Below are 24,183 nucleotides of genomic sequence, written 5' to 3' on the forward strand. Positions count from 1 at the left end.
AACGATTTTTGTTGTTGTTGCAAAAAACAAACAAACAAAAAAAAAAGTCCAGATCACTTCTGCAATGAAAAAACAAAAACAACAACACATTTGTGTGTGTTAGAGTATTCTTATCTTAATACTACGAGTTCACTATTTCATCTAGGTTTTATTTTCAAAGTAACGATTGTAGCGCAGCAGGAGAAGTCTCTGCTGGTCTGTGAGACGGTTTCTTTTTGGGGTGAGGATGAGACTTCCAATACTAAACAGTCTCTCAACTGGCGCACTGGAAGGTGTTGCTGTGTTGGCTTTTAAGAAGATCTTCAAAATCCTGGGGAAATCATGTAAATTTCCCATATCAGCTGATTTAAGGTATTCACATATCTCCATGTCCACAGTATTTGCTTGTTTGTCATGTTGATTCTCCTCTTCAGGAAATGCGAAGAAGTCATTTTCATGGTCTCTGCTTTTAGGAGACTGCAGTGGCTCTTTCTGTGGTATCTCAATGGTGAGAGCACGACACTGTGCTGCCAGAGTCATCTTGATTGTGTCTTTTCTTTTCATCCCTCAGCCAGTGCAGCTTGAATTTTGGCAGGGTTAGCAAGCAAAACTTCATCACTGTCAAGGATGGTGCTAAACCGTGTCTTGATAGCCTGCAAGATAATTTTAGATAGGTTACACAGTTTATAAACTAATAGACATGCATTCATACCATATTAATTAAAATTATGTCAGGAAAAAACGTAGAATTACACTTAATAAAATATCCATAAACATATTGACTTGAATGCACTGACACTATTGTATAGACCATTTCAACGGATATTCGGCGGTATAAGGAAGTGACGTCTTTGTTCCACGGACGTTTCCGGTTAGTGTTCAAAACAATGGCGGCAGGCGCTTGATGCACAGTGGGATTGCGATTAATTTATTTAATCCTACTGTTTAAAATGTAGAAATTAAAATTAGATCCTTGTAGTTCGGTGGTTGGGTGCTCCCGCTGGGCTCGAACTAACATTAATTTATAAATAATCGGAAATTAAAGGGTTAGATGCCCGAGAAACGCGCCTGGATTGCAGCAGTGAAGAAGCAGAATAGACACTAGCAACTCTAGGATATACAGCGCACATTTCCATTCAGGTAAGGACAAGCTCTTGTTTTTTTCCATCTAATTCTTTGTATTTATTTACGTTAACTCTTCAAGTATGATGCAGCATTGTGTTTTCGTCATTGTTTACATATGCGCCTAGCGTTTTGATTCTTGTTTAGTGAAAAAGGCCAAGCTTTTATTTCTGTTTTATTGCAAGCTTTATGTGGGTTATAATTAAATATGAGTTCTCATTAGTTGTCTAGCTATCTTGTCAGCAGATAAATGCAGTAACACATTATAGAAATGTATTCTCTAAACTTGAATGTTGAATAGTGAAACAGTTAACTGCAATAGATTACAAAAGCTAACGGTAAACATTTGTCATCACTTATGCTTGTCTAATGTTAATTCCAACATGTACTGATGTATTAAACAATAATAGTATTATTTGTAAATGTTGTGCATTAAATAAAATAATTGTTTTTCTACTTCTGTCTTTAGGAAAGCCATCATCTGTAATGTAAGACAGCTAAGACAGTGAGTGCTACAGGGAGACAGGACAGTGCCAAACCACATGTGACCATATGAACACCCAGATGTGTTTGAGAACTTGAGGATGAAATGAAATGTAGTACTCAAAGCTGCATATGGTCAGTCTGCTGCTTTTTATATTGATCACATGTTAATAAATTTGCTGGAAACAGTCTCTGTCTTTTGTTTATATGCAGTACTGGTCAAATGTCTGGACACATTACTATTATTGATGTTTTTAATACAGACAAAATCAGTAATATTGTCAAACGGTTTTCTGTTTTAATATTCGTTATATTTCTGTGATGCAAAGCTGGATTTTGATCAGCCATTACTCCAGTCTCAAGTGTCACATGATCCTTCAGAGATCATTCTAATGTGCTGATTTGATATTTGGTTAGTGTCAGTGTTGGAAACAATTGTGCTGCTTAATATTTTTTTCTGGAACCTGTGATGCTTTATACAGGATTGATTAATTAAATCCAGACAGGAATTTTCAAAATTATAGAAATCTTTTCTAACAGTGTGTCTTTACTATCACTTTTTAAAATCAATAAAAAAATAAATAAATGTATAAATGTATTAATATTCTTAAAAAATAAAATAAATACTGACCCCAAACTTTTGAACAGTAGTGCATGTTGTTACAAAACATTTATATTACAAATAAATGCAGTTCTTTTATTCAAAGAATACTAAAATTATCTCAGTTTATAAACATGTTAAGCAGCACAACTTCCATCACTGATAATAAATCAGTATATTAGAATGATTTCTGAAGATCATGTGACACTGAAGACTGGAGTAATGATGCTGAAAATAGATTTAATCACAGAAATAAATTACATTTTAAAGCATATTAAAATAGAAAACCATTATTTTAATTTGTAATATTTCAAAATATTACTGTTTTTGTCTATATTTTTGATCAATTAAATGCAGGCTTGATGAGCATTGGAGACTTATTTCAAAAACATTAATAGTGGCCACACTTTTTACCTGTATGTGTGTTTACAGTAAATGTGCATAAAAACATACATACCCACATATAAACTCGTGTGTGTGCATTTATTAATCTGCATGTAGGCTATACCTTATCTAAAAAAAAAAAACTAATAAAGGTTTATGCAAAACACGGTAGTCAGCACTGAACTGCATTCATCTTGTTTATTTATGACCACATGATGGCTCAGATAGAGCATTCTCGCACTGTTCCACAGCAACAAATTTGACCACACTAAGCACACATTATAAAACGATTGAAATCAGTAATAATGGGATGTAGTGCTTAGTTTATTAGCATTCATTTAGCATTGTAATAAACATGCATGTTCTGTAAAGCTGCAGTGAAACGATACGTATTGTGAAAAGCGCTGTACAAATAAAAATGAATGCGTAGACATACAGACTGACCCAGCAATGCAAGTGAAATGTCCACCAAAAACCTCCCCGGACATCTTAGCACACACCATGATAAGATCGTAAGTAACACTGTTTGTCTTGCTTCAGTTTAAGCGAACATAAGACTGATGTCATCCATCGTACAAACAAATGATCCCAACTTCTGAGGAGTTAATTGTAAGCATCCAGACTGCGATACGCGTTTAACGCCATCTCTCGTGTACACGCACACAGCATCAATCAGAGCCGTCCGGAACACTACTTTTAATGTTCTCTGTCATGTTTAAAGGGTAATTATTATTATTATTATTTTAAATACCTAACTTGCGTTTTCGCTAGGCTTAAAACGCTTGCGCTATAGGTTTTTATAGATCTGAGATTTTAAAATGGCGCTACCGGAAATGCTTCAGGACCAGACATGCGCAGTAGCGCTCCAACGCCTTTGTTATTGTTTACGTCCGTGAAATGGTCTATAAGAACTAAACTGATGATGACATTACTGTTTTCTCCAGAGCTGCCTTATAGCTTTGAACTCATTTCATAATTGATGGACTACAGTTACTGAACAAAACTAAATAAACTGCATTGACCACTGCAAAGAGCTGCATTACAGCAGAATTGAATTCTGTTTGCATTACTCAATCATTATTTTCCTGTTATCACTGTAAAACTGCTTTGAAACAATCTGTATTGTATAAAGCGCTATTGAAAGTGACTTGACAAAATAAAACTACAATAATGATGATGATGATAATAATACTAATACAATAGCCTATTGGACAGACTTACCTGAACTATGAGGTCTGGGAGGTCAGCCATCATATGGGAGAGGCCCTCTTTCAGTGCCAAGATTTTGGCCATCAGGATTTCAAGGGTAAGTTGAAGGTGTAGGTCATCTTCACCTTGTAGTATATCCAATGCCATACAGACAGGTTTCAGAACCTTGCAGTATTCTTTTAGGAACTGATATTCTCTCTCCGTAGAGCATCTGATGTCCAGGCGAGTGCAAAGTTGATTGAGGTCCACTAAGGGGATGTCTGTGACTCTGCAAAGCGCATCATGAAACGAGTTCCACCTTGTAGTTGCAGGGACCAGCAACTTTCTTTTGCTGAATTCCGCCAGGATCTCTGATGCCACAGTTGATCTATTAACTTTTGACCACAAGGCTGAACACTTTCCAGTTGCACTCCTGTACACTGCTTTGCAATCTGCCTTCGCCATCAAAAATGTAATTACGTCGTTCGTGCATATAAGGTTAAGCGTGTGGGATGCACAACGGTGATGTGGAGGGAGTCTCACTGTCATCCCGTAAGACTTCATGCAAGTCCGTAAAAATGACCTTGTCTTCATTATTTTCTGCTTCAACATCATCAACAGCTTGAAAAATTCTGAATGTTTTAAAGTCCGTGCCATTGTCCGTGACAGTGGCAGTTATCTTACCACAAAGAGCAAATTAGCTGTGAATTTGCTCTATCTCCGCTGCGATGGCATCGTACGTGTGTCTCCCGCGAAATCGTCTGCAGGCGATTGCTGCTTTTTGGCGTTGCAGACTAGCAGGGTCGATCCAGTGTACAGTAATGCCTAGAAAACTTTTATTCTGAGCAGTCCATAGATCTGCAGTGGTGGAAACATTCCAGGTCGGCAAAAGTTTTCTTTAGGTCTGTCTCCATTTCCATATATGCATTGTCTAAAAAGTTTGTAAAGGTTTTGCTATCGGGCAGCACGCCCCCCATCCTTTTGCCTGTCACTGAGATTTTGCTGATGATATTGCGAAATGTAGGTGACTCCACAGTGGACAGTGGCTTCATCTCCTCAACAATAAAAGCAGCAACCAATTTGTTGAGTTCAGTTGAACTAATTGTTTTACCTGGTGAAGGTGAACTGAAATCAAGCTTTTGTTGTTTAGCTTGAGACGGGATGCATGTATCATTCGGCTCTCTCTCGTCCAACTGTGTTGTGCTGTGCTTTGCATGCAGATGTTTTTTTTAAATTTGAAGTTGTGTTTTTTGCAGTTGACAGGAGTTTTTCACTTACACATAATCTACACTTAACGAGAATCCCCTTCTCCTTTTCTTTGACGAGTTCAAAATAATGAGAATACTTCCATCGCAGAAACGTAGAGCTGTGGCCTGCCATCTCTGTTTCTGACTATGTCTGTTCCCGCGCACGCATTGAGTGCATGATTATACGTGATTACGTTCATTGTAATTATTTTTTTAATGCAAATTAATTAAACTGAAAAAAAGTAACGAGTTACTTTTTTTTAAAAGTAACTCAAATATTAATGTGTAAATTTATAAAGTAATGCGTTACTTTACTAGTTACTTCAGAAAAGTAATATTACGTAACGCACGTTACTTGTAACGCGTTACCCCCAACACTGATCACACGTATGTGGTGGAGGAATAACTTCAGCTATTTAACGGATTAGAGATCTCTAAGATGCTGCTGAATTGAACATGGCAGCTGAAGATTAATTTAATATTTTTTGTTCCCTGTCATTTTGCTTTATTTGATGTTTGATTCATCACAGGTTCCCTCTTACATCATACTCCGTGGTTCCCTTAGGTATTTATGCACATGCACACTCTTCAAAAACGGGGCTTTGTGGACACGCAAAAATACATATATTAAAATGCATTTTGATTTTGATAGAATGGAAGATATAGATTGTAATGCATGTTAGCTTGCTAATTGTGCCCAATACCATATATATTTGAATATGTCTTACTAACAAGAAGCTATGCTTCTAACCACAAGTCAAGAGCTGCAACACTGTTTGCAAATGTTTCTTTGAACTATGGTTTCGGGAAACAGCGAATCATTGAACCATGCTGGTAATGACAGAACTTGCGACCATAGTTGGTTAACGATGCTTTTGGGAAACACACCCCTGTTCAGTTAAGGGAAAGGTTACAAATCCCCGACAGGTACTGAATTGATGTGAAGGCAACAGTGATGAGCACTTAAGGCTGAATGGTCTTTTGTGGCTTTAAATATAAATTAATATATAGGAGAGTGTGTTGATTTAACTTGTTGAGTTCAAGTTCAAGCAGAGGTGTAACTGAATAGTTTTTCTTCTCCAGAGGGACTTAACCAGGATTAATTTCCCAGACCAATGTGCCTTAAGCCTGGACAGAAGAAAAGTGCTTTAGCCCACAGAGTTTTACCTCCATTCATGTCTTTTCCACATCCTGCAGGTTGCCTTAAGAGACAGCAGCTCTGTATAAGGGGACAGGTAATGGGTTTGGGGTTCATCTGGAACAGGTAAGGATGACTTGACTTTTGTCATTTAGACGGAATCCTCTCCATATTTCTGTTGATAGTCTTTGCATGCAGGGAAAATCATTTTCAAATCATTTTAGCTAAATTAAACACATAATTAATCATGCTAGTATCATTGGCTCCAAATAGCAACACTGCTGGGCCTTATAAATTGGCGTCAACACAACAAACCCCAAGATGCTGGTCATAAAAACATTCTAATGTTATTTACAGATTCATTCAGCACTTTATACTGGAAGTGAGTCATTGACAGTGGGGGACACTCCTTTGTGGCGACGAAACAAATAATTTTGGTTGGAGCCAACAGTTGCAGGGAGACTCAGAGAACAGACACTTAAGTATGTGTTTTGGGTATAACTTCCCTTGCCATGGTCATGTTGTAATCTCTGTTTCCTGTGGTCTGCATGATAGCAGAGGCTCAGAGCCCCCTAGCTGCATGGGGAACTGTCATCAGCTCCATTTCCCCAGAGGGCTGTGCTCAGTCCACATGCAACTGGCACAAATATGCAGAAGGAAACTGCAATGCCAAGATTATCTAGAATGGGACATCAATGACCAGTCACTATATCATGGGTTTTCAATCTTCATGTCTGCATTTTCAGATTATGATTACAAAATCTTGGTTATGATTGAAAACATAAATAAGTGATTACTTAATTAATTGGGACTTACTGTAAATTCTACTTCTTAACAACCTGGTAGTTTTAGGAGTTTGAATACGTTACTAATAAAATGTACGACATCAATTAAGATGAAATATTTTAGAACCTGCACTATTTCTAGGTTACTAATCAAAGTGATAGTGAACTCACTTGTACATGCTTAAAAAATATATATTCTTTGGCATCTACAGTTCTGTGAAGAAACATTAACATACCTGGAACCTTTCCATTGCACAGAAGGTTCTTTAAAATTGGGAAGAACTAATCACTGAAAGATTGGGGAACCTAAAATGGTTATCTTATGGCATTGGTCAGATTTTCAGATGTTCTTTCTTTCACTGAAGCATAAGATGAATACTTTCACTCAAATTGTTAACCTGATAATATAATTTAAAATTAAAAGGAAAACAAAGATTAAATAAACCGATTACAAGCACACTGTATACTATCATCAATGCTATTTTCCAGGTCACATTAAATGGGGAGATGTTATGGAGACAAATTAAATGCACTTATAATAAATAATTTCATGAAAGGACAAAAGTCAAGCCTAAATTATTTAAATCATATTGTAGAAAAGTATTTCAGTCGGGCATTGTGGTATTAAACAAACTAACAGAAATTAACAAAGATGAATGATCCTTACAGCATTTTTGGACTACCACTAAAATCATGTTGAACTTCAATAATTTTCCCCTAACACTGGAAATTGAAGCAACATTTTCGACATGAGCCTCCCTGTGCTCCCCTCAGTGTCTGAAGACTCAATGTGCTGTCACACATCTGCCAAAGGGGGTTTCTCTTCCTGTGTTGGCTAGCTTTAATGCCAGCAGAACAGGTCAGGAAACATGACCACAACGCTCCCCGATCAACGTGTCAGATCTCATTTACTCAAAGTCAAGGAGCTACAAGACCCCTCACCTACCAGACCCTCGGTGTCATGTTACAACACCCTCCAAACTCCATCAGATGTCAGCCTCATGAATGAAACGAATGGCTCTCTTGTTGTGTAATGAATGATCCTGGCTGCTTTTCTCTCTTTTTGGGATTTACGTATTTTAGAGAAAGCAGATTTTCCTCTTTTTGGCAGGCATGTTCTGTTTATTATTTTGTGTACAAGTTCAATGTTTTAGAATATTAAGAAAGATCTATTTTAGATGACAAACAAATGTGGCCATTGCAAAATAAAATTATTTGAACATTTAACAAAATGTCCATTTCCAATTACTATAGAGCAGCAGTTCTTAATCCTGGTCCTCCTGATTTTAAAACAAATGCTTCATTCATAAATCTTACCTTCTTGTTGTGGAGATACAAACCAGAAGATTGTTGTGGCTCGAAAGGATACAGCAAAAACAGGAAGCTAACAATAAATTGAATTTTCTACCTAGTAGATTGTGTTTTGTTAATATCTACACCTACCCCAACCCTAAACCTACCCCTTACAATAATGCAAAAATAGTAAATATTGTTGTACAGTGTGAGAATTACGCTATATTGATCTTCGCATACCCAGTAGTTTTAGCTGTATGTCTTCTCTTCTAGCCTTAACCCCAGAAGACAGAAGACAATGAGCGCAGTGCTGAAAAAAGATTGTGGCTAGCCATGCAATATTGTTTATGTAACACCTGCTTCACTCAATGCTACACAGAATACCAAAAATTTAGTCCAACACATTTGAACCAGGACAATGGGCCAATCAGAAGATGCCAAATTCGGGAGGCAAAGAACACAAAAACGCAGATATTGGGGTTTTAGATTTTTTTCTATTCACTGTTGTATCTTTTCTTTTTTTAATTGATTAAAGAGTTACTATAACGAACAGTGAACAACAAATGAGTGTTAGAAGGATGAATCACATAAAATGTCGACAGAACATTACAAGGGAAAAAAATAAAAAATAAAATACATTCAACCTTAAATTCTGTTTGGAATTGGAAAATGACAAATTCACAAATGAAATATACTTTTCAATAAAACACTTTTGTTGATAACTCCTGAAATCCTTTGTGAAATTTTAGATGTTTATGTGTAACTATTTATTGCAGACTAATAAAGTTGATTTCGATTTTAAGGCTCCATTTTCTGCTTTACTGTAGTTCAAACCATTTGTTTTTGTTTTTAAAAAAAAAACAAATGCAAATTAAGATTAACCAAAAATCAATACACAAAATGGATTAACCATTCATAAGTTACCTTGAACAGTGTAAAATTATATAAACCAGATAACCCTTCCTGCCAACCAAGATGTGAACTAAGTCACACAACAGCAAACAATAAAGGTTATTTACCTCAGTCCATTCAATGAATCAGTTTGAGTTTGGGGGGGACCTGTCCCTCAGAGTAAAAAAAACAATGAATCCGTCATCAGAACAGATGATGAATTGATGAGAAGATGAAAGTTGAAGGTTCAAACTCTATGGGTGGCTCGCCATCTTTTCCTTCCTCAACGAGGCTTGATGAATCCACACCAGGCACATAACTCACAGCAGAAAATCCGAATTTCAATGCATACAACAAAACTGGCCTGTGTACACAGGATAACGTTCTTAGAAACCTCGTATAACTCTGTGTTAACAGTATGCACTTTTCACTCTAAGATTAACGTTCATTATTTACAGCATAGGCCATACCTCACAATGAACACATCTCTTCACTTTAACAGGCATAGTAATACAACAGTCTTAATTCATCAGAAGTACAAATATGAATCTGCAACTCACCGATTCCTCTGAATTAACAGTTTGAAAATCTTTTACACCATGAACTACAGCGATGATTCCATTAACTTAAGCACGCTTCGGATGAACACGGCAGGTAAGCTTCTTTACAAACTCTACAATTGATCAATATTTTAGCTCTAAATAATTCATCTACTTTCTTTAATCCCTGTACGGAAAACTTTAGTCCTTTCTTCTAAAATAACTTGGTTTCAATCAAAAATTCATTCACATGCGTTTCTCTGTTCCTTCTCCGTCTATATCGATCTCATCCGCGTCTTCAGTGGGCGGAGTCAGCGTCACCAACTGAGCTCACTCAATTGGACAATTTACACCTGCAGTGCTGATTCCAACTATAATTGGATGAATTTTACCGCAGTAATTTGCATGTTAATAATATGATTAATAAAATGTTATATTTTCTCCATTTATTTCCTCTGTGTCTTTCTTTATATATATTCTTTATATTCACTATATAGGTAAATGTAGTAAAATATTTTTTTTTCTCTTGGACTGCAAATTAACTAATTTATGTCTGGGTTACATTTAATATAAGTAACCAGGCAATATTGCTCTAATCACAGCCATGCTGATTTAATTATTTCATTCATTATTCATTATCCAAAACTCATGACCATAAGGAAGGAATATAAATCGACTGGTAGACTGAAGACTTCACATTTAGGCTTAGCTCTCTCTTCAACACGACGGCTCAGAAACGACTACATTACTGCTGCACCGAAACGCCTGTCAATCTCATGTTCCAGCCTAGGGATACAATGATGCCATTTTTTTCAGATCTGATCTGATCGGCCGAGTATCGGCCGATTCCGATACGATACGATTCAGAGTATTTTTTTTTTTTTTAAATCAATGTAGAATTTCTATACTGTGTGTTGACCTGATCGTCACTCTTTTGTGTGTTAAACACAATCTACTAAATACAGACAACTTCATTTTAATGAAAAATAAATGAAAAAATATATAATCATAATATTCACAAGTTCGCCTGCCCATTCAGCCCTGCCAGGTAAACTTGGCTTGCTGTCCACAAAGGAAGCTCGAACCCGAGGCTCGGTTCGAGCTCTGAGTAAGAACCCCCGTCCCCCCATGATGGCAAGGTGTGGAGGAAAAAAAGAGAGGAATTTAGAGGAGGAGAAGGGGTGGTGGAGAGATGCCGGAAGAATTGTCGCTGGAACGGACCATTGACTGCTGCGTATATACGGTCAGGACTGGATGATTAGGCTCCTCCCGAAACCTGCATTTGGGAACTTAATTACACGAGTTTACCTGCCCATTCAGTCCTGCCAGATAATGGTCAACAAGAGCCGACAAAAGCCAACCACCTCCTCCTCGTTGCGTTGGCTGGAAACGAGGACCCTTGGGTACTCGGCTAACGGTGGCTCTGGTCCAAGCGACAGGTGATGTGAGGCTGGGTATCCTTGGTCGCATCAATGGCAGCAGCAAACCAATTACTACCTGTTTCAGTATGGTTTCTGTTTTGGTTTTCAAAACTAATGTGAGACCAGTGAGGTGCTAATTCGGCGAGAAAGGTGCCAATAAAAGGTCCGTACACCATACTAATCAAGCAATTACAACTGTTTATTGTTGGTACATGCAGCTGATATCAATAATACTGATACTGATTATAAGTAAAGGCATAAAATGATGATAATCAAATCATAAACACATTCAAGAAGGATAATCATAAAACCAGTGCATAATATAAGAATGATCATGAATAAATGAATAAAAGATAATATTCATCTTCACTCTTCGGTGGACTGGGGAGCTCGTTTCAGTCATAGTGGAAGACCAACACCTGTTTGAGAATGCCGGGCGACGTATACTTAACCCACAGCTGAGCTTCCACTGTTTCTGAAAGAAACCCCCTGTTTTATACTTCAAAATTAGGTGCAGGTTAAGAATAACCCTCCAAGTGAGAGAGAAAGCAAGTTGATCAGGCTCGATCCTCCTCCCAGTTGGCTGCACTTGTGTCAATTACAATAGCAATATCTCTGAGTTTTCGCAATAAGTATATTATGCCAGAATTCTGCACCTAGATAATCAAATGACAACAGTTTCCAGTTTCCAACCTTATCTTGAAGGTCAATATAACCCCTCTCTTGTGCTTTCCCAGGAGATTGTGATGTTGTTTTGCACCAGTTGCAACCTTGCCCCTAGCATTTCAGTCTCTAAATGTTCATCCGTTGAGCGTAACACAAAAAACAACCCATCTCTTACACTACCCAATTAAGCTAGGGCGTCCCCCCTAGGCAACGTGCATCGTCTTTGCCCGGATGGCGTGGGAAATAGATTAGGGCTACCTGTTCAAGGATGGGACAGGCTAAAGAAGATAGTCCACCAAATCCGACTTGCCACACTTAACATTGGCACCCTCACCGGCCGTAGCTGTGAACTGGTTGACACTCTCAAGACCAGACACATCGACATTGCGTGTATCCAGGAGACTAAGTGGAAAGGGAGTAAGGCAAGGTATATTGGAGAAGGGTACAAGCTCATCTATCATGGCATCAAGTCGAGTCAAAATGGAGTTGCCGTGGCCGTCTGCCAGCAACTACGAGACAGCATATCCAAAGTCGACAACATCTCTGATCGCCTAATCTCAATTAAGATTGTTTCTGGCCCAACTATCCTCAGAGTCGTCTCATACTACGGCCCTCAAGTAGGCTGCACTGATCAGGAGAAGGAGTCTCGGCACGCACGTCCAGATGGTCGCCCCCGAGCACGTCCTGTCAGAGGAGACCTTAACGGCCACGTTGGTAAAAAGCACAAAGGATACGAACAAGTTCATGGAGGCCAGGGACTAGGCACACGTAACGACGAGGGTAGCCGCATCTTGGATTGCGCTGGATCGCTTTAAAATTTGCTAACAAATTAACATGCTCCATTTTCATGGCATGAAAGAGGGAAATTAGCACTTTAGTTTGATCTGAAAAGGCATGATGCATAAAGGTAGTCTTGATGTATATCATTAGGAATTTAACGACTTAAATATTCATCTGTACCTCACATTAAACTATGGAACAGCTTCAGAACACTTGAACTTTCACTTTATGGTGCTTTATAATGTTTTGTGCTTTCGTGGGGCTTAACAATAATACAGAATAGTATACGCACAATATCGGATTTGGATCGGTCTCGTTTGACCGATACCTGACCTGGCAGAAAATGCCAGTATCGGAGCCGATACCGATATCGGATCGATGTATCCCTACTCCAGCCTATCCTCACTCGTGAACAAGACCCCGAGGTACTTAAACTCCTCTATTTGGGGTAGAAACTCACTCCCCACCCAGAGTGGTCAATGCATCCTTTTCCAGCTGAGAACCATGGCCTCAGATTTGGAGGTGCTGAACCTTCACACTCGCTGAAGGTCGCAGCCCGATGAAGCCATCATGACAACAACATCTACAAAAAGTAGATATGCCTCTCTAAGACCCCCAAACTGGACTCCTGGCTGGTCAACTATTCCATGTCTTGGATGGAACCCACATTGTTCCTCCTCCAGCTGAGATTCGACAATTGGTCAAATTCTCCTTTCCAGTACTCTGGCATAGGCTTTCCAGGCAGGCTAAGGAGTGTGATTCCTTTATAATTGGAACAAACCCTCTGGTCCCCTTTTTAAAAAATGGGAACCACCACACCTGTCTGCCAATCACCAGGTACTGTCCCAGATTCCCATGCGATGTTGAATAAGCATGTCAATCAAGGCAGCCCAACTTCATCCAGGGCCTTCAGCATTTCAGGGCGAATCATCTCCACCCCATGGTGTCTTGCCACTTTTGAGCTTTTTGACTACTTCAGTGACGTCTGTCAGAAAAATGTTAGAGCAAGATGTCAGCAAGTCCCTGTGACAACTTGTAACAGCCTGGAACAGTCCATGCTTTTCCCGCCTCAGTCGTTTGATGGTTTGCCAAAACCTCTTTGAGGCCGACCAAAAATCCTTCCATGGCTTCTCCAATCTCCTCCCACACCACGTTTTTGCTTCCCTGACCACTGCAGCTGTGGTCCTTCTAGCCTGCTGATAACTGTTGGCAAAACTGGAAGACTCATAAGTCAACCAGACCCGAAAGGTCTCCTTCTTTTGTCTGACAGTCTCCCTTACCACTGGTGTTCACCAATGTGTTCTAGGGTTGCCGCTATGACAGGCACCCACAACCTTCCAGCCATAGCTCGCAGCAGCAGGTTCTGAAATGGAGGCTTTGAACAGGGCCCGCTCAGAATCCATGTCCCCCAGGAGAAAGGAAAATCTTCTCCAGAGGTGAGAGTTGAAAATATTCCGGACAGGATCCTCCATCTGGGATTCCCACCCAGGTGAAAAAGTGCACTTCCATACCCAGTCAACAATTTGATCTCACAATGATGTCACCATGAGCTCACATGATTCTCATGATGTGGTCACAATGTGTGGGTCACAGTAAGCTAAATGTGTAACCACACAGCACACTCACTGTGTGCTCATACTATGGTCAAAATATGGGGTCACTGCACACTCACTATGTGCTCATACTATGGTCAAAATATGAGGTCACTGGACACTCACTGTGCACTCATACTGTGGTCATTGTGAGGTCACAGCACACACACTGTGCGCTCATACTGTGGTCATTGTGAGGTCACAGCACACTCACTGTGCGCTCATACTGTGGTCATTGTGAGGTTCGCGTAATTCTGGAATCAGCACAGAGTCCATCGCCTCTCTTACTGCCAAATTCACAACCGAATTCAACGTGTTTTGCTGCTCTTTAAATGCTAGTTTGATGCGGCTAGCAATAGCATCGTCGAGGTCTTCTCTGGAGATGGCGGAATCTCTGAATTGTTTCTTCATTGGCGATTGCTCAATCTCTCTTTTCCGATCCCCTTTGTCTGCCTTAGCACTCATGACAGGTCCAATGCAGAGTGGTTCAAATTTTACTGACAGGATCATACAAAATATGGCAAAGTGAGCAGAGCGAAAGATTCAAGCCTGCATCGCCGTCGAAGGGTCACGTGACCCCCCCCACACAATTATATTGCGTGTTCCTCGCCCAAACAAAAGACGCAAAGATCATGCGTGTCATCAGGTGGCAGATAACGAGGGCACGGATGCACACATTTCTTAAACGCCTTGTTAGTGCTCGCCATAGTAGAGTAGAAAATCGTTCTTACCAGTGGAATGCACACTTCAAACAAAACAGTCACTGAAGACGAAGAAGAGAATGACGTATTTTCCCGGCACCCCTTTATACTGTGTTCGCGCCAGTAGAGACGTCATAGGCTGTCGCCGGCCAACATGTGGTGTTTTTGTATGTATGCTTCAGACACGGGTCACGCTGACAGCGTTCCCCATAGCGACCCCTAGAGGACGAGTTCGAGGACGTAGTTCGAAGTTCCCTCGAAAGGGAACTCTGGGTTTACCAAAGAAAACCTGCTCCCGACCAGGTTAGGTTCACAGAGTAAGTTACCACGGTAACTGACTCTGAGTATAAGTTACCTCTCTTTCAGAAACGGGCTTGACTTACCCTGCTTTCCCGGGTTTGACAAACCTCCCAATTTGAAACGGAAAACCCAGAGTTTCCTGATTTCAGGGTTAACATTTAACCTCCTTTTTTCACTTAAGTTTTCACTTAACCTCCTTTCTGAAACGGGCCCCAGACCTAAACAGTTGAGTAAGCGGTGCTCCTTCACCCCTTTTGTTTTCCTGGTTTTTCAAATCTTTTGTTTTGCTGTTTTGTTTTTTCCCCCGTGGCATGGAAGTCGCTGCTCGTCATCCAGCCCTAGCCTGCTGAAATTCAGCGTGGGAGTTCGCAGGTATCGGCGCGAGTGCTGCGGCTAACCCAAGCCCGCTGGCCGCTCATCAGGTGAGTTCGTAGGCTGTTATCAGTCAAGTTCGCGGGCCGCCGCTCGCTCAAGCCCGTCGGCTGTGGCTCCCTCAAGCCCGCCAGCCGTTCTGATGTTAAGCCTGCCGGTTGCGGCTCACTTAAGCTCCAAAGTTCGCTCCAGTGTCCTGACCAAGAGTCCAGTGCAGGCTCCAGCCCTTGACCAGAGTCAAGTCATGTCCCCTGAATCCTTATTTTAAAGTCTTGTTGTGTGCATAGGAACAGTTTTAGTCGGTCTTGTCTTGTCCATGGAGACTTGTCTGGGGCAGACGGCTCCTCTAGTTATGGCCGCAGAGGCCATTTCCAAGCCATCCGCTTCTCCTGTTGCTGATTTGAAGCAGTTCCTGAGTAAACCCTGAGAGGGCCCCTGACACCACGTCAAGCCGAAGGAGGGCTGTGGTAATCTCTTCAGGCCTAGAGAGGGCCTCAGATTCCGAGCCTAGCCCTGAGTGGGCTCCTGTTCTTGTGGATAGACTGTTCCTGAATTTAGCCCACAGGGCTCCTGTTCCTGAGTTTAGCCCATGGAGGGCTCCTGTTTCTGAGTTTAGCCCTAATTTCTCCCCAAGTTATTTTTTGGGGGGCTATGAGGATCCGGTCGTAGAGGGCGGGGTGAAGGATGAGGCCACGGCCATGAAGACCGCCCGCCATGGCCTCCAGAGCTCCCAGCTCCGCCATGGCCTCCCGAACTTCCTGTTCTGCCAGAGTCTACCGGATCAGGTCCCACTCTGGAGCCCGGTCATCCCTGTCTGTGTGTGTAACCTGTCCTAAAGGGGCCTCCAGAGCGCCCACCCCTCTCTGCATTGGATGGTGTTAAGGCACAGGACGTGCCTTCCGGGAGGGGGGGGGAGTTATGTCATGTTTATGGTCTGTTTTGGTTTTGTTTTCAACGTGTTCTAGGTTTTCACTGTGTTTCTTTATGCCCATATTTGGTCCTTCCTGTTTCCTGTCCTCGTTTAGTGTGATTATTAGTTCATTAGTCTTCAGCTGTGTTTTATGAATTATCTAGTTTCATTCTGTGTATTTAGTTCCTGCCTGTTTAGTTCTTTTTCATCTGGTCTACTTGTTACACTCCCTGTGTTCCTGTGTGTCTCAGCCCTGCCTTGTATTAAAGACGGTTATTCCTCGTCTCCGTGTTCCTCGTTCTTCCCAGTTGTGTGCACCACAACAGTCAGTGACTCTAAAACGAGTATTTTGCAGTATTAAACACGTATTTATACCGATTTGATCAGGGGCGCTTTCAAGCTCACAACGGTGCCCAACGTTTTGCTATGGTTTCCGGGTTGAACGGCATGTTTCCTGGAAATGGTGTGCAACAGTGTGCAATGGGGTTTGAGATAAGTTTTCTCTTGTTTGGTGGGTGTGTCAAAAAATGTCAGCCCAATCAGCAGCAACATGTATATAAACCACGTGGTATTAAAGAGACAGCTTGCACAATGGGTCAAATTGAAGTCGTTCACAAATGTGTCCGCTGCAGCTCGGTATACGCAACAATTGAAGATATTAGAAGACATGTTTGCCATGAGATTTTTACAGTAAAATAGCATATCAACATGATGATGATGATGATGAATTTATAAGTAAATGTAATTAAACATTAAAATAAATTCAAAAGAGAAAGTATATTGTTTGCACATGTTTACATTAAAGGCAAAATAATTTAAATAATAAGAGCACAAGTATAGACCTGGAACTTCTTTTAAGTCTGTCTAAATATGTAGTAATGGCCATTAGTGCTGTCAAACGAATAAATCACGATTAATCGCATCCAAGATAAATGTTTTTGTTGACATAATATATGTGTGTACTGTGTATATTTATTGTTTATATAAATACACAAACATGCATGTATATATTTAAGAAAAATATGTTAAGTTTATATATTAAATATGTATGGTATAATTTATATGAATATAAATATATACATGCAAATACATGTAAATATTTTCAATGTATATGCTGTATGTGTGTGTCTTTATATAAACATAATAAATATACACAGTAAACACACACATATATTATGTAAACAAAAACTTTTATTTTGGATGCGATTAATCGTTTGACAGCACTAATGGCAATGTCTTCTGGTCCATATCCTTTCCTTAGGAAGGTGTGCTAGACACTGATTAATGTAACATAAAAATACTACACGTATTTATATATTTTGCTAATGTATTGTGGAGTGACACTTTCATAAACGTTTCTGTGCTCCTCTGATTAGGCTATATAATGGTAAATGTTACAATATCATAGCACAACAACAGTGATCAGCAATAATGATAAGCCTAATACTCACAATAAAAATAATAAGGTCATATAGATCATAACACATCAGTCTCAGAGGTAAGAAGTGGATTATCCTTCAACTGAAATGTTTGTCTTTTCATCCTGGAATGTGAGGCAAATGTTGGACCACAATAATTAGGAACCACAGTTTCCACAAATCCCTTCACTCGATTGGAATGTTCTCTTTTATTCTGGACTGCAAGGACAGTGACTGTAACATTGAGCGTATTTTGCAGTATTAAAGATGTATTTATACCGATTTCATCAGACTCCGAAAATTCTTCAAAGAGAACAAAAATAACGGCCTTCTCAGCTGCCATAGTTGCAACTCTTGCTTCATCAGAACAGGGTGTTCAACACACCACCATTTCCGTTTAAAAAACGTTTTGCACCGTTTCGTTGGACCTGAACCCAGCCCTGTTGTATAATTTTTTTCAAGTCAACAGTGCTATGGAATCAGTACAGGAACAATGTTAGTTAGTAGGTCACCATTTAAACCAGGTAGAACAATCTTTCCGCCCATCTTAATACAGAGACAAAACAGACTAATCATAAAGTAAGGTTTTTACGTTGAGCACAAAACCTAATAAACATATCCATATGTACATAAAGACTCAATAAAATAAAATGTATATAATAAGAAAATTATGGCAAAATAGAAACAAAAAAAACTGAATTTAAAACCAATGAAATTGGAAGACATAACATGAACAACTAAGAAATAGTGGAATACATAACAGAGGAAGAAAGGCAGAGAGTGCAGGAGTTTAAATTCAAATTAAATTAAACTATTAAATTAGAATTCCAAAACTATAGAGTAACAAACTAAATTGGCTTCTTTATATTATAATACAACACTCCTTTGCAAAATCAAGAAATAAGATTAATTCTGAAGCATGTGAAAAAAGGATAAATAACGACTTCATTCAAATAAACAACAATAAGGATGTATGAAATCAGAAATCGTTCCTCTGTTAGCGGTGTCATGTCATAAAGTTTTTGCAATAGCAAAAATAAACCACATACATCTGCTTGCTAGTTGTGTACGCCAAAAAAAAAAAAAGAAAAAGGTCACGACATTTAATAACTACAACCCAGTGGATGCTATTCACCGTCCACATGGTTGATATAAATCAATGAGTTGAAAGATTTAAATATAGGCTATATTCACATTTAATTTATTTAGGCAACATAGCCTATGTAAACAAATAAGCTTTGTGAATATATTTAGACAAAATACTTGACACGTCGGTTCAGCGGAAGTTATTGATTTCGGATGATAGGGTACATAGCCTACTATCCTATTTTGTTAACCATTTGAGAACGCATTTTTTTCCCATTCAGCTCGTTTTTAATTTAAATATCATAATTACCACATTTTAAACAACATTCATTTATTGTGAAGCAACAGTGCGCAGTGAAATATTTGGAAATAGCGATGTAAAATTAGGTAAAAAGTGGAACATAAGATAAAAATAAATGAAATAAATGAAAAGGTAGTAGCCTAGTCTATAGAATGTATATAAACCAACTAATTCAACCAGTAGCTAATATCAACATAGACCAATAAAAATGAATGGTTTTGTTAAATAATAATAATAATAATAATAAACAAACGACAATGATATTGGCAATGAATTTATATAGGCAGGTTAAGTGATCTGCACTCTCCCCAAATGAAACGGTGAAATATTTGTACAAATTATTTTATTTTGACTCGAAATGTTTCATTTAGCCTAATCATAAATCGCCATCTGATCATGCATATTTCCAAACCTATATGTATTTGCTGTGGGACTGCCGATGTACAAACTTTCAAACCCGGGTAATAATACGATGAGGCAAATGATTTGATCCTTTGCAACAAATCACAGTCATCACTGCTTTTTAATATGACAGGCAGATTTCATAAGACTAAAATGTGAAAATTTTATCTTATCTTCTATACGTAAATGTAGTTAGTTAAAAAGTCGTTTCCAAAACGTATTTAATAAAATTGTTGCAATCTCGATTCAACAAATATGTAAATAACTAAAATTTTAGTTTGTTTACAAGTCTTTTTCACGCAACTCACTCCTCAAATAATAGGCGTGTGTAAATGTGACAGGGAGGTGCGGCCAGAGTAGTGAGAACATGAGGGAAAAGTTCCACCCTCACTAAGGAAAACTAAAGTTTGAGTTAAAACATGGTCACGACGTGCATTCAGCTGCAGCACCCATATGGATTAATTCTCGCTGTACAAGAGATCTGAGAGTGGATACAACGTACTGGGCAATGTATTGGAAAAATGAACAAACCACACCGAAGGAAAGTCCAAGCAAGAACACTGTAAGTGTCACATGAATTGCTTATACTTTTGAAATGTCCTATTGTGCATTTCATTTTTATTTCCTGTCATTTTAATTTCTTGTTTTATTAATGAATCCTTAGCCTGTGATCTCCATATTTTGGAAGATTTTCATTAATAAAAATGATCGATATATTAAACTTAAAGAACAAAAGCTTCAGGCAAACTGTGCTTTTTCCATCATTCACTAAACTATTAGCCTATTTATTTCTGTTTATTAGCAAGAACTGAAACCGCTTTCTTCTGAATAACAGCCATCATCAGCTGCGCCTCAGGCAACGCCTGTGTGCAATTAATATAAATTAAGTAATCGGGGGATTTGTTTTCTTCTTTGTCACGGCGGCAGTTGTTTTTCTAAAGAGAGTTTGTAAACGCTTAAAAATGGTTTAGAACGAAAGATAAAAAAATAATCACTTTGAAGAGCAACACATAAGGGTAATTAAGCCCTTGAAGGCGACAGAAAACCAGTTAATATCTACCTGCGGAGTTTCAGCGCATGAAATGAAGAGGATGACGCTTTGCGTTAAGAATCGCCCGTGTTTCTGCACCTCTCCTTGCTCGCTTGTAGAGGTTGTCATGGTAAAAAGGCAAGTGGCCCTTAATGGGTCGCTTGGCCGCCCAGGTTAAAAGGTGGCAGGCTGTACAGTGTGTTTGAGCTGCTCTCGTCATGCCCGCGCCCTGTGGAGCTTCAGTCCTCTGCACGCCTCGCACCATACAGCTGCATCAGGTTATAAACGCAGTGGTATTAGTATTAATTATTTTAAAAATTCTGGACTTTAGGACTACATAATTTTATTTTATGTATGTAGACCATTTATATTTTTAGTCAAAGACTTTTGAAAGAACGACGAGGTTGAATTCTCGTTCCTAAACTAGCCTACTATTTAGTGGCCAGAGTTTTGTTAAATGGTTTATTTAGCTACATTTTAAAATACTCAAACTTTGATTTTTCAGGATAAAACCCAAGAGCTGTTTGAAGAGGTATCGTGTTCGTCGTCGTCTTTGTCGCCCGGCTCTTCACTTCATACCATGAAAGAGAAAGCCATCTGTACCAGCTGTGGCACTGAGATCGTCGACAAATATCTGTTGAAGGTGCGTATTAAATATTTTACGTTTATAAGAAATCTTTCAGACGAGTGTCGTGTAACTAAATTGTCGTTCCACTCTGGGTTAACTAAATCTTATTCCTTTTTTTATCTTATCTACGCAAATGCTTAGTTCGAAACCGAAAAATATTGCTTTCGCACCTCAGGTAAACGACATGTGCTGGCACGTGAGATGCCTGTCGTGCAGCGTGTGCCAAACATCTTTGGGTAGACACATCAGCTGTTATATAAAAGAAAAGGAGATTTTCTGTAAATTGGACTACTTCAGGTAAAGATGATGTTCCCCCTCCCAGCAATTTATGAAAAATAAATACTTAAAATAACTTTGGAAGTAGGCTACTGTCATGCTGTCGATGGACGACCATCAATATGCCGATGCCTCTAAGTTTTCTTATTAAGTGACTTAAAATGTAGTTGTTTTCTATGGAAATACTGCATACTTTTCCTCATTAAATTTTAGTCAGACAAAATTCCTTCTCTTTGGTTTTTCCTGGAGTGCTGTATCTCTACCAAAACAACTGCTGTTAGTCTCACTACAAATAAATGCCACAAAAGCTTGTTTAACTTTTAAAGATGGAAGTTCTTATCAAGACTTTTTCTTGCAGGAAGTACGGAACACGTTGTGCTCACTGTGGTAGGAACATCCATTCAAACGACTGGGTCCGCAGAGCAAAAGGAAACACCTACCACCTGGCTTGTTTTGCTTGCTTCTCTTGCAAGAGACAGCTGTCCACAGGAGAAGAGTTTGCCCTGGTAGATGAGAGGGTTCTGTGTCGTGTGCACTATGACTGCATGTTGGACAACCTGAAACGTGTCATGGAGAATGGTTAGATTGTGCAACTGTTGTAATTTAAATGATTATCTAGTATATCTTCTCAAATGTTTAAAATCAACACAATGTTAACCCCTGCATTCATTTAGCTCCTATGGAACCAGAGCTTGAGTTTAATTCTGCTCTTGTTGATGGGACTTTGTGGTTTGCTGTAGGAAAAGGAGTGAATGCGGAGGGAGCTGTTCCCTCAGAGCAGGAAGTAAATCAGCCTAAACCAGCCAAGAGGGCACGGACAAGTTTTACAGCTGACCAGCTACAGGTTAATTTTGAAATTCCATTTCCTTGCATTGGCTGCTCAATGTTATACTTTTATTTATATATATATATTTATATATATATATATATATATATATATATATATATATATATATATATATATATATATATATATATATATATATATATATATATATATAAAATTTGAATTAAGGTAATGCAAGCCCAGTTTGCTCAGGACAACAATCCAGATGCCCAGACTTTACAAAAGTTGGCAGAAAGAACTGGTCTAAGCCGGAGGGTTATTCAGGTATTATTTTTTATATATATATATACACACACACACTTTATTTAATTGATTTTAAATTTGTTTTATTGTAACTTTCATGCATACTTCTACTATTATATACTACTATGCTAGTAATACTAGTGTACTGTCAATACTTAATCCATCTGCTGCTCAGGTTTGGTTTCAGAACTGTCGAGCTCGTCATAAGAAGCATGTTAGCCCAAATCACTCTTCAGCCGCACCAGTGTCATCTCTGCAGTCCACTCGGCTTTCTCCTCTAATAGATGAATTTCAGTACACTGCTTTTGCCCCTGTAGACACCCCTATGCTGACTGCGCTACACTCCTATATGGATGGTATGTTATGTGAAATATCACTATATTCTATGTATGTGTGCATTTTTAAAATGCATTTTCATACTAGCTAAATCAAGTCTTAAGTAATATTTTATTGTACATTTTATTATTTTAATTTAGTGCATATGCTGAGCAGCTCTTCATGACTTAAGTTTTGAGACTAGACATTAACTTTTCATCTTTGTAGTCCACTCTCCCCCTTCACTGGTTCTGCAGCCTCTCTTGCCCCACTCAATGACACAGCTGCCCATCAGCCACTCCTAAGATGTCCACTGCAGCCACATGGTCAGGTCAGAGTCCAGAGGACAGCATGAGGAAATATTGATTCTTATACTGACTATTGAACAAAACCCATGCTACTTTCTTTCATGGGCACTTACTGAAGGATATCTGTTTTGCAATGTTTAAAGTCTTAATTGTGAAAAAAAGCCTGAAGTTTTTTGTTTAATATATAAATGTATATTATCTATATAGTGATGGAATTAATTTCATTTAATTTATTTCTTGTATGTGAGCACTTTGTTTTAAATGAACTACCGTGGAGTTCTTAGTTTCTGGTTTAGTTGACAAACTTGTTTTATTTTTTTTGATTGTTCTAAATAAAATTGGAAGGTGAAGAAAAGCCAATAAAATCGGATTGTCTCTAGCACTGATCAAATGAAGGCATTTGTTTGGCTCTTTTATTTAATACCAATTCTGCTTCAGAAATGGAGTTGAATCATCAGAGGTTTGAGTTATTGTGATTTATAGATATGGCTGGAAAAACTTGTTGAAAGTTTACTGTGCGTCTAGGAATCTTCTAGGAAACAATTCTAATTGAGCAATAAACTAAACTGGTTATTAAATCCGGTTTAAGTTCAATTACAAACATTGTGAATTGTGGAAGAAAATGTCATGATTGAATTCAAACAAATGTTCAAGATGCACCCATAATTGTACATCTGTATAGTGTTAAGTTTGATTTCTTTGACATACAAAGTGTTTTAATGTATGCTCTTGCACTTTGACACTGTCCATTTTGATATTTTAGTCTATCATTTTTGTACACCATAGATAAAGTGCATTAGAAAGCAGTTTGCTAGGATATAAGTATTGAGTTATGCAGACCAAGAGCATTCCAACTTTAAATAAAATGCGACAAATATGGATGCACTGGACTGACTTATCACGTTTAGCAGAATGACTGCTAGAAGTAGTCTTCTTG

The 24,183-nt window shown here is 38.7% G+C and overlaps 1 protein-coding gene across 1 annotated transcript; it reads left to right on the forward strand.

The window, feature by feature from the left end:
* Positions 1 to 19,994: 19,994 nt before the first annotated feature.
* On the forward strand, positions 19,995 to 23,639 carry lhx8a (LIM homeobox 8a). The gene is made up of 8 exons (XM_079379006.1): positions 19,995 to 20,161; positions 21,135 to 21,272; positions 21,433 to 21,554; positions 21,892 to 22,112; positions 22,274 to 22,377; positions 22,549 to 22,644; positions 22,799 to 22,979; positions 23,167 to 23,639. Exons 1-8 carry the CDS (start codon positions 20,108 to 20,110, stop codon positions 23,241 to 23,243), a joined length of 993 nt encoding a protein of 330 aa, XP_079235132.1. The 5' UTR covers positions 19,995 to 20,107; the 3' UTR covers positions 23,244 to 23,639.
* Positions 23,640 to 24,183: the final 544 nt, after the last annotated feature.

Source organism: Barbus barbus (assembly GCF_936440315.1).
Source record: "Barbus barbus genome assembly, chromosome: 26".
Classification (NCBI taxonomy): Eukaryota; Metazoa; Chordata; class Actinopteri; order Cypriniformes; family Cyprinidae; genus Barbus; species Barbus barbus.

What these genes read in the sequence shown, in the direction of transcription:
- lhx8a (XM_079379006.1), top strand. Translation starts at nt 20,108, where the DNA reads ATGTATTGGAAAAATGAACAAACCACACCGAAGGAAAGTCCAAGCAAG. An exon ending in TTACAGCTGACCAGCTACAG is followed by an intron (nt 22,378 to 22,548) that starts GTTAATTTTGAA and finishes ATTTGAATTAAG; the next exon opens with GTAATGCAAGCCCAGTTTGC. An exon ending in GCTACACTCCTATATGGATG is followed by an intron (nt 22,980 to 23,166) that starts GTATGTTATGTG and finishes TCATCTTTGTAG; the next exon opens with TCCACTCTCCCCCTTCACTG.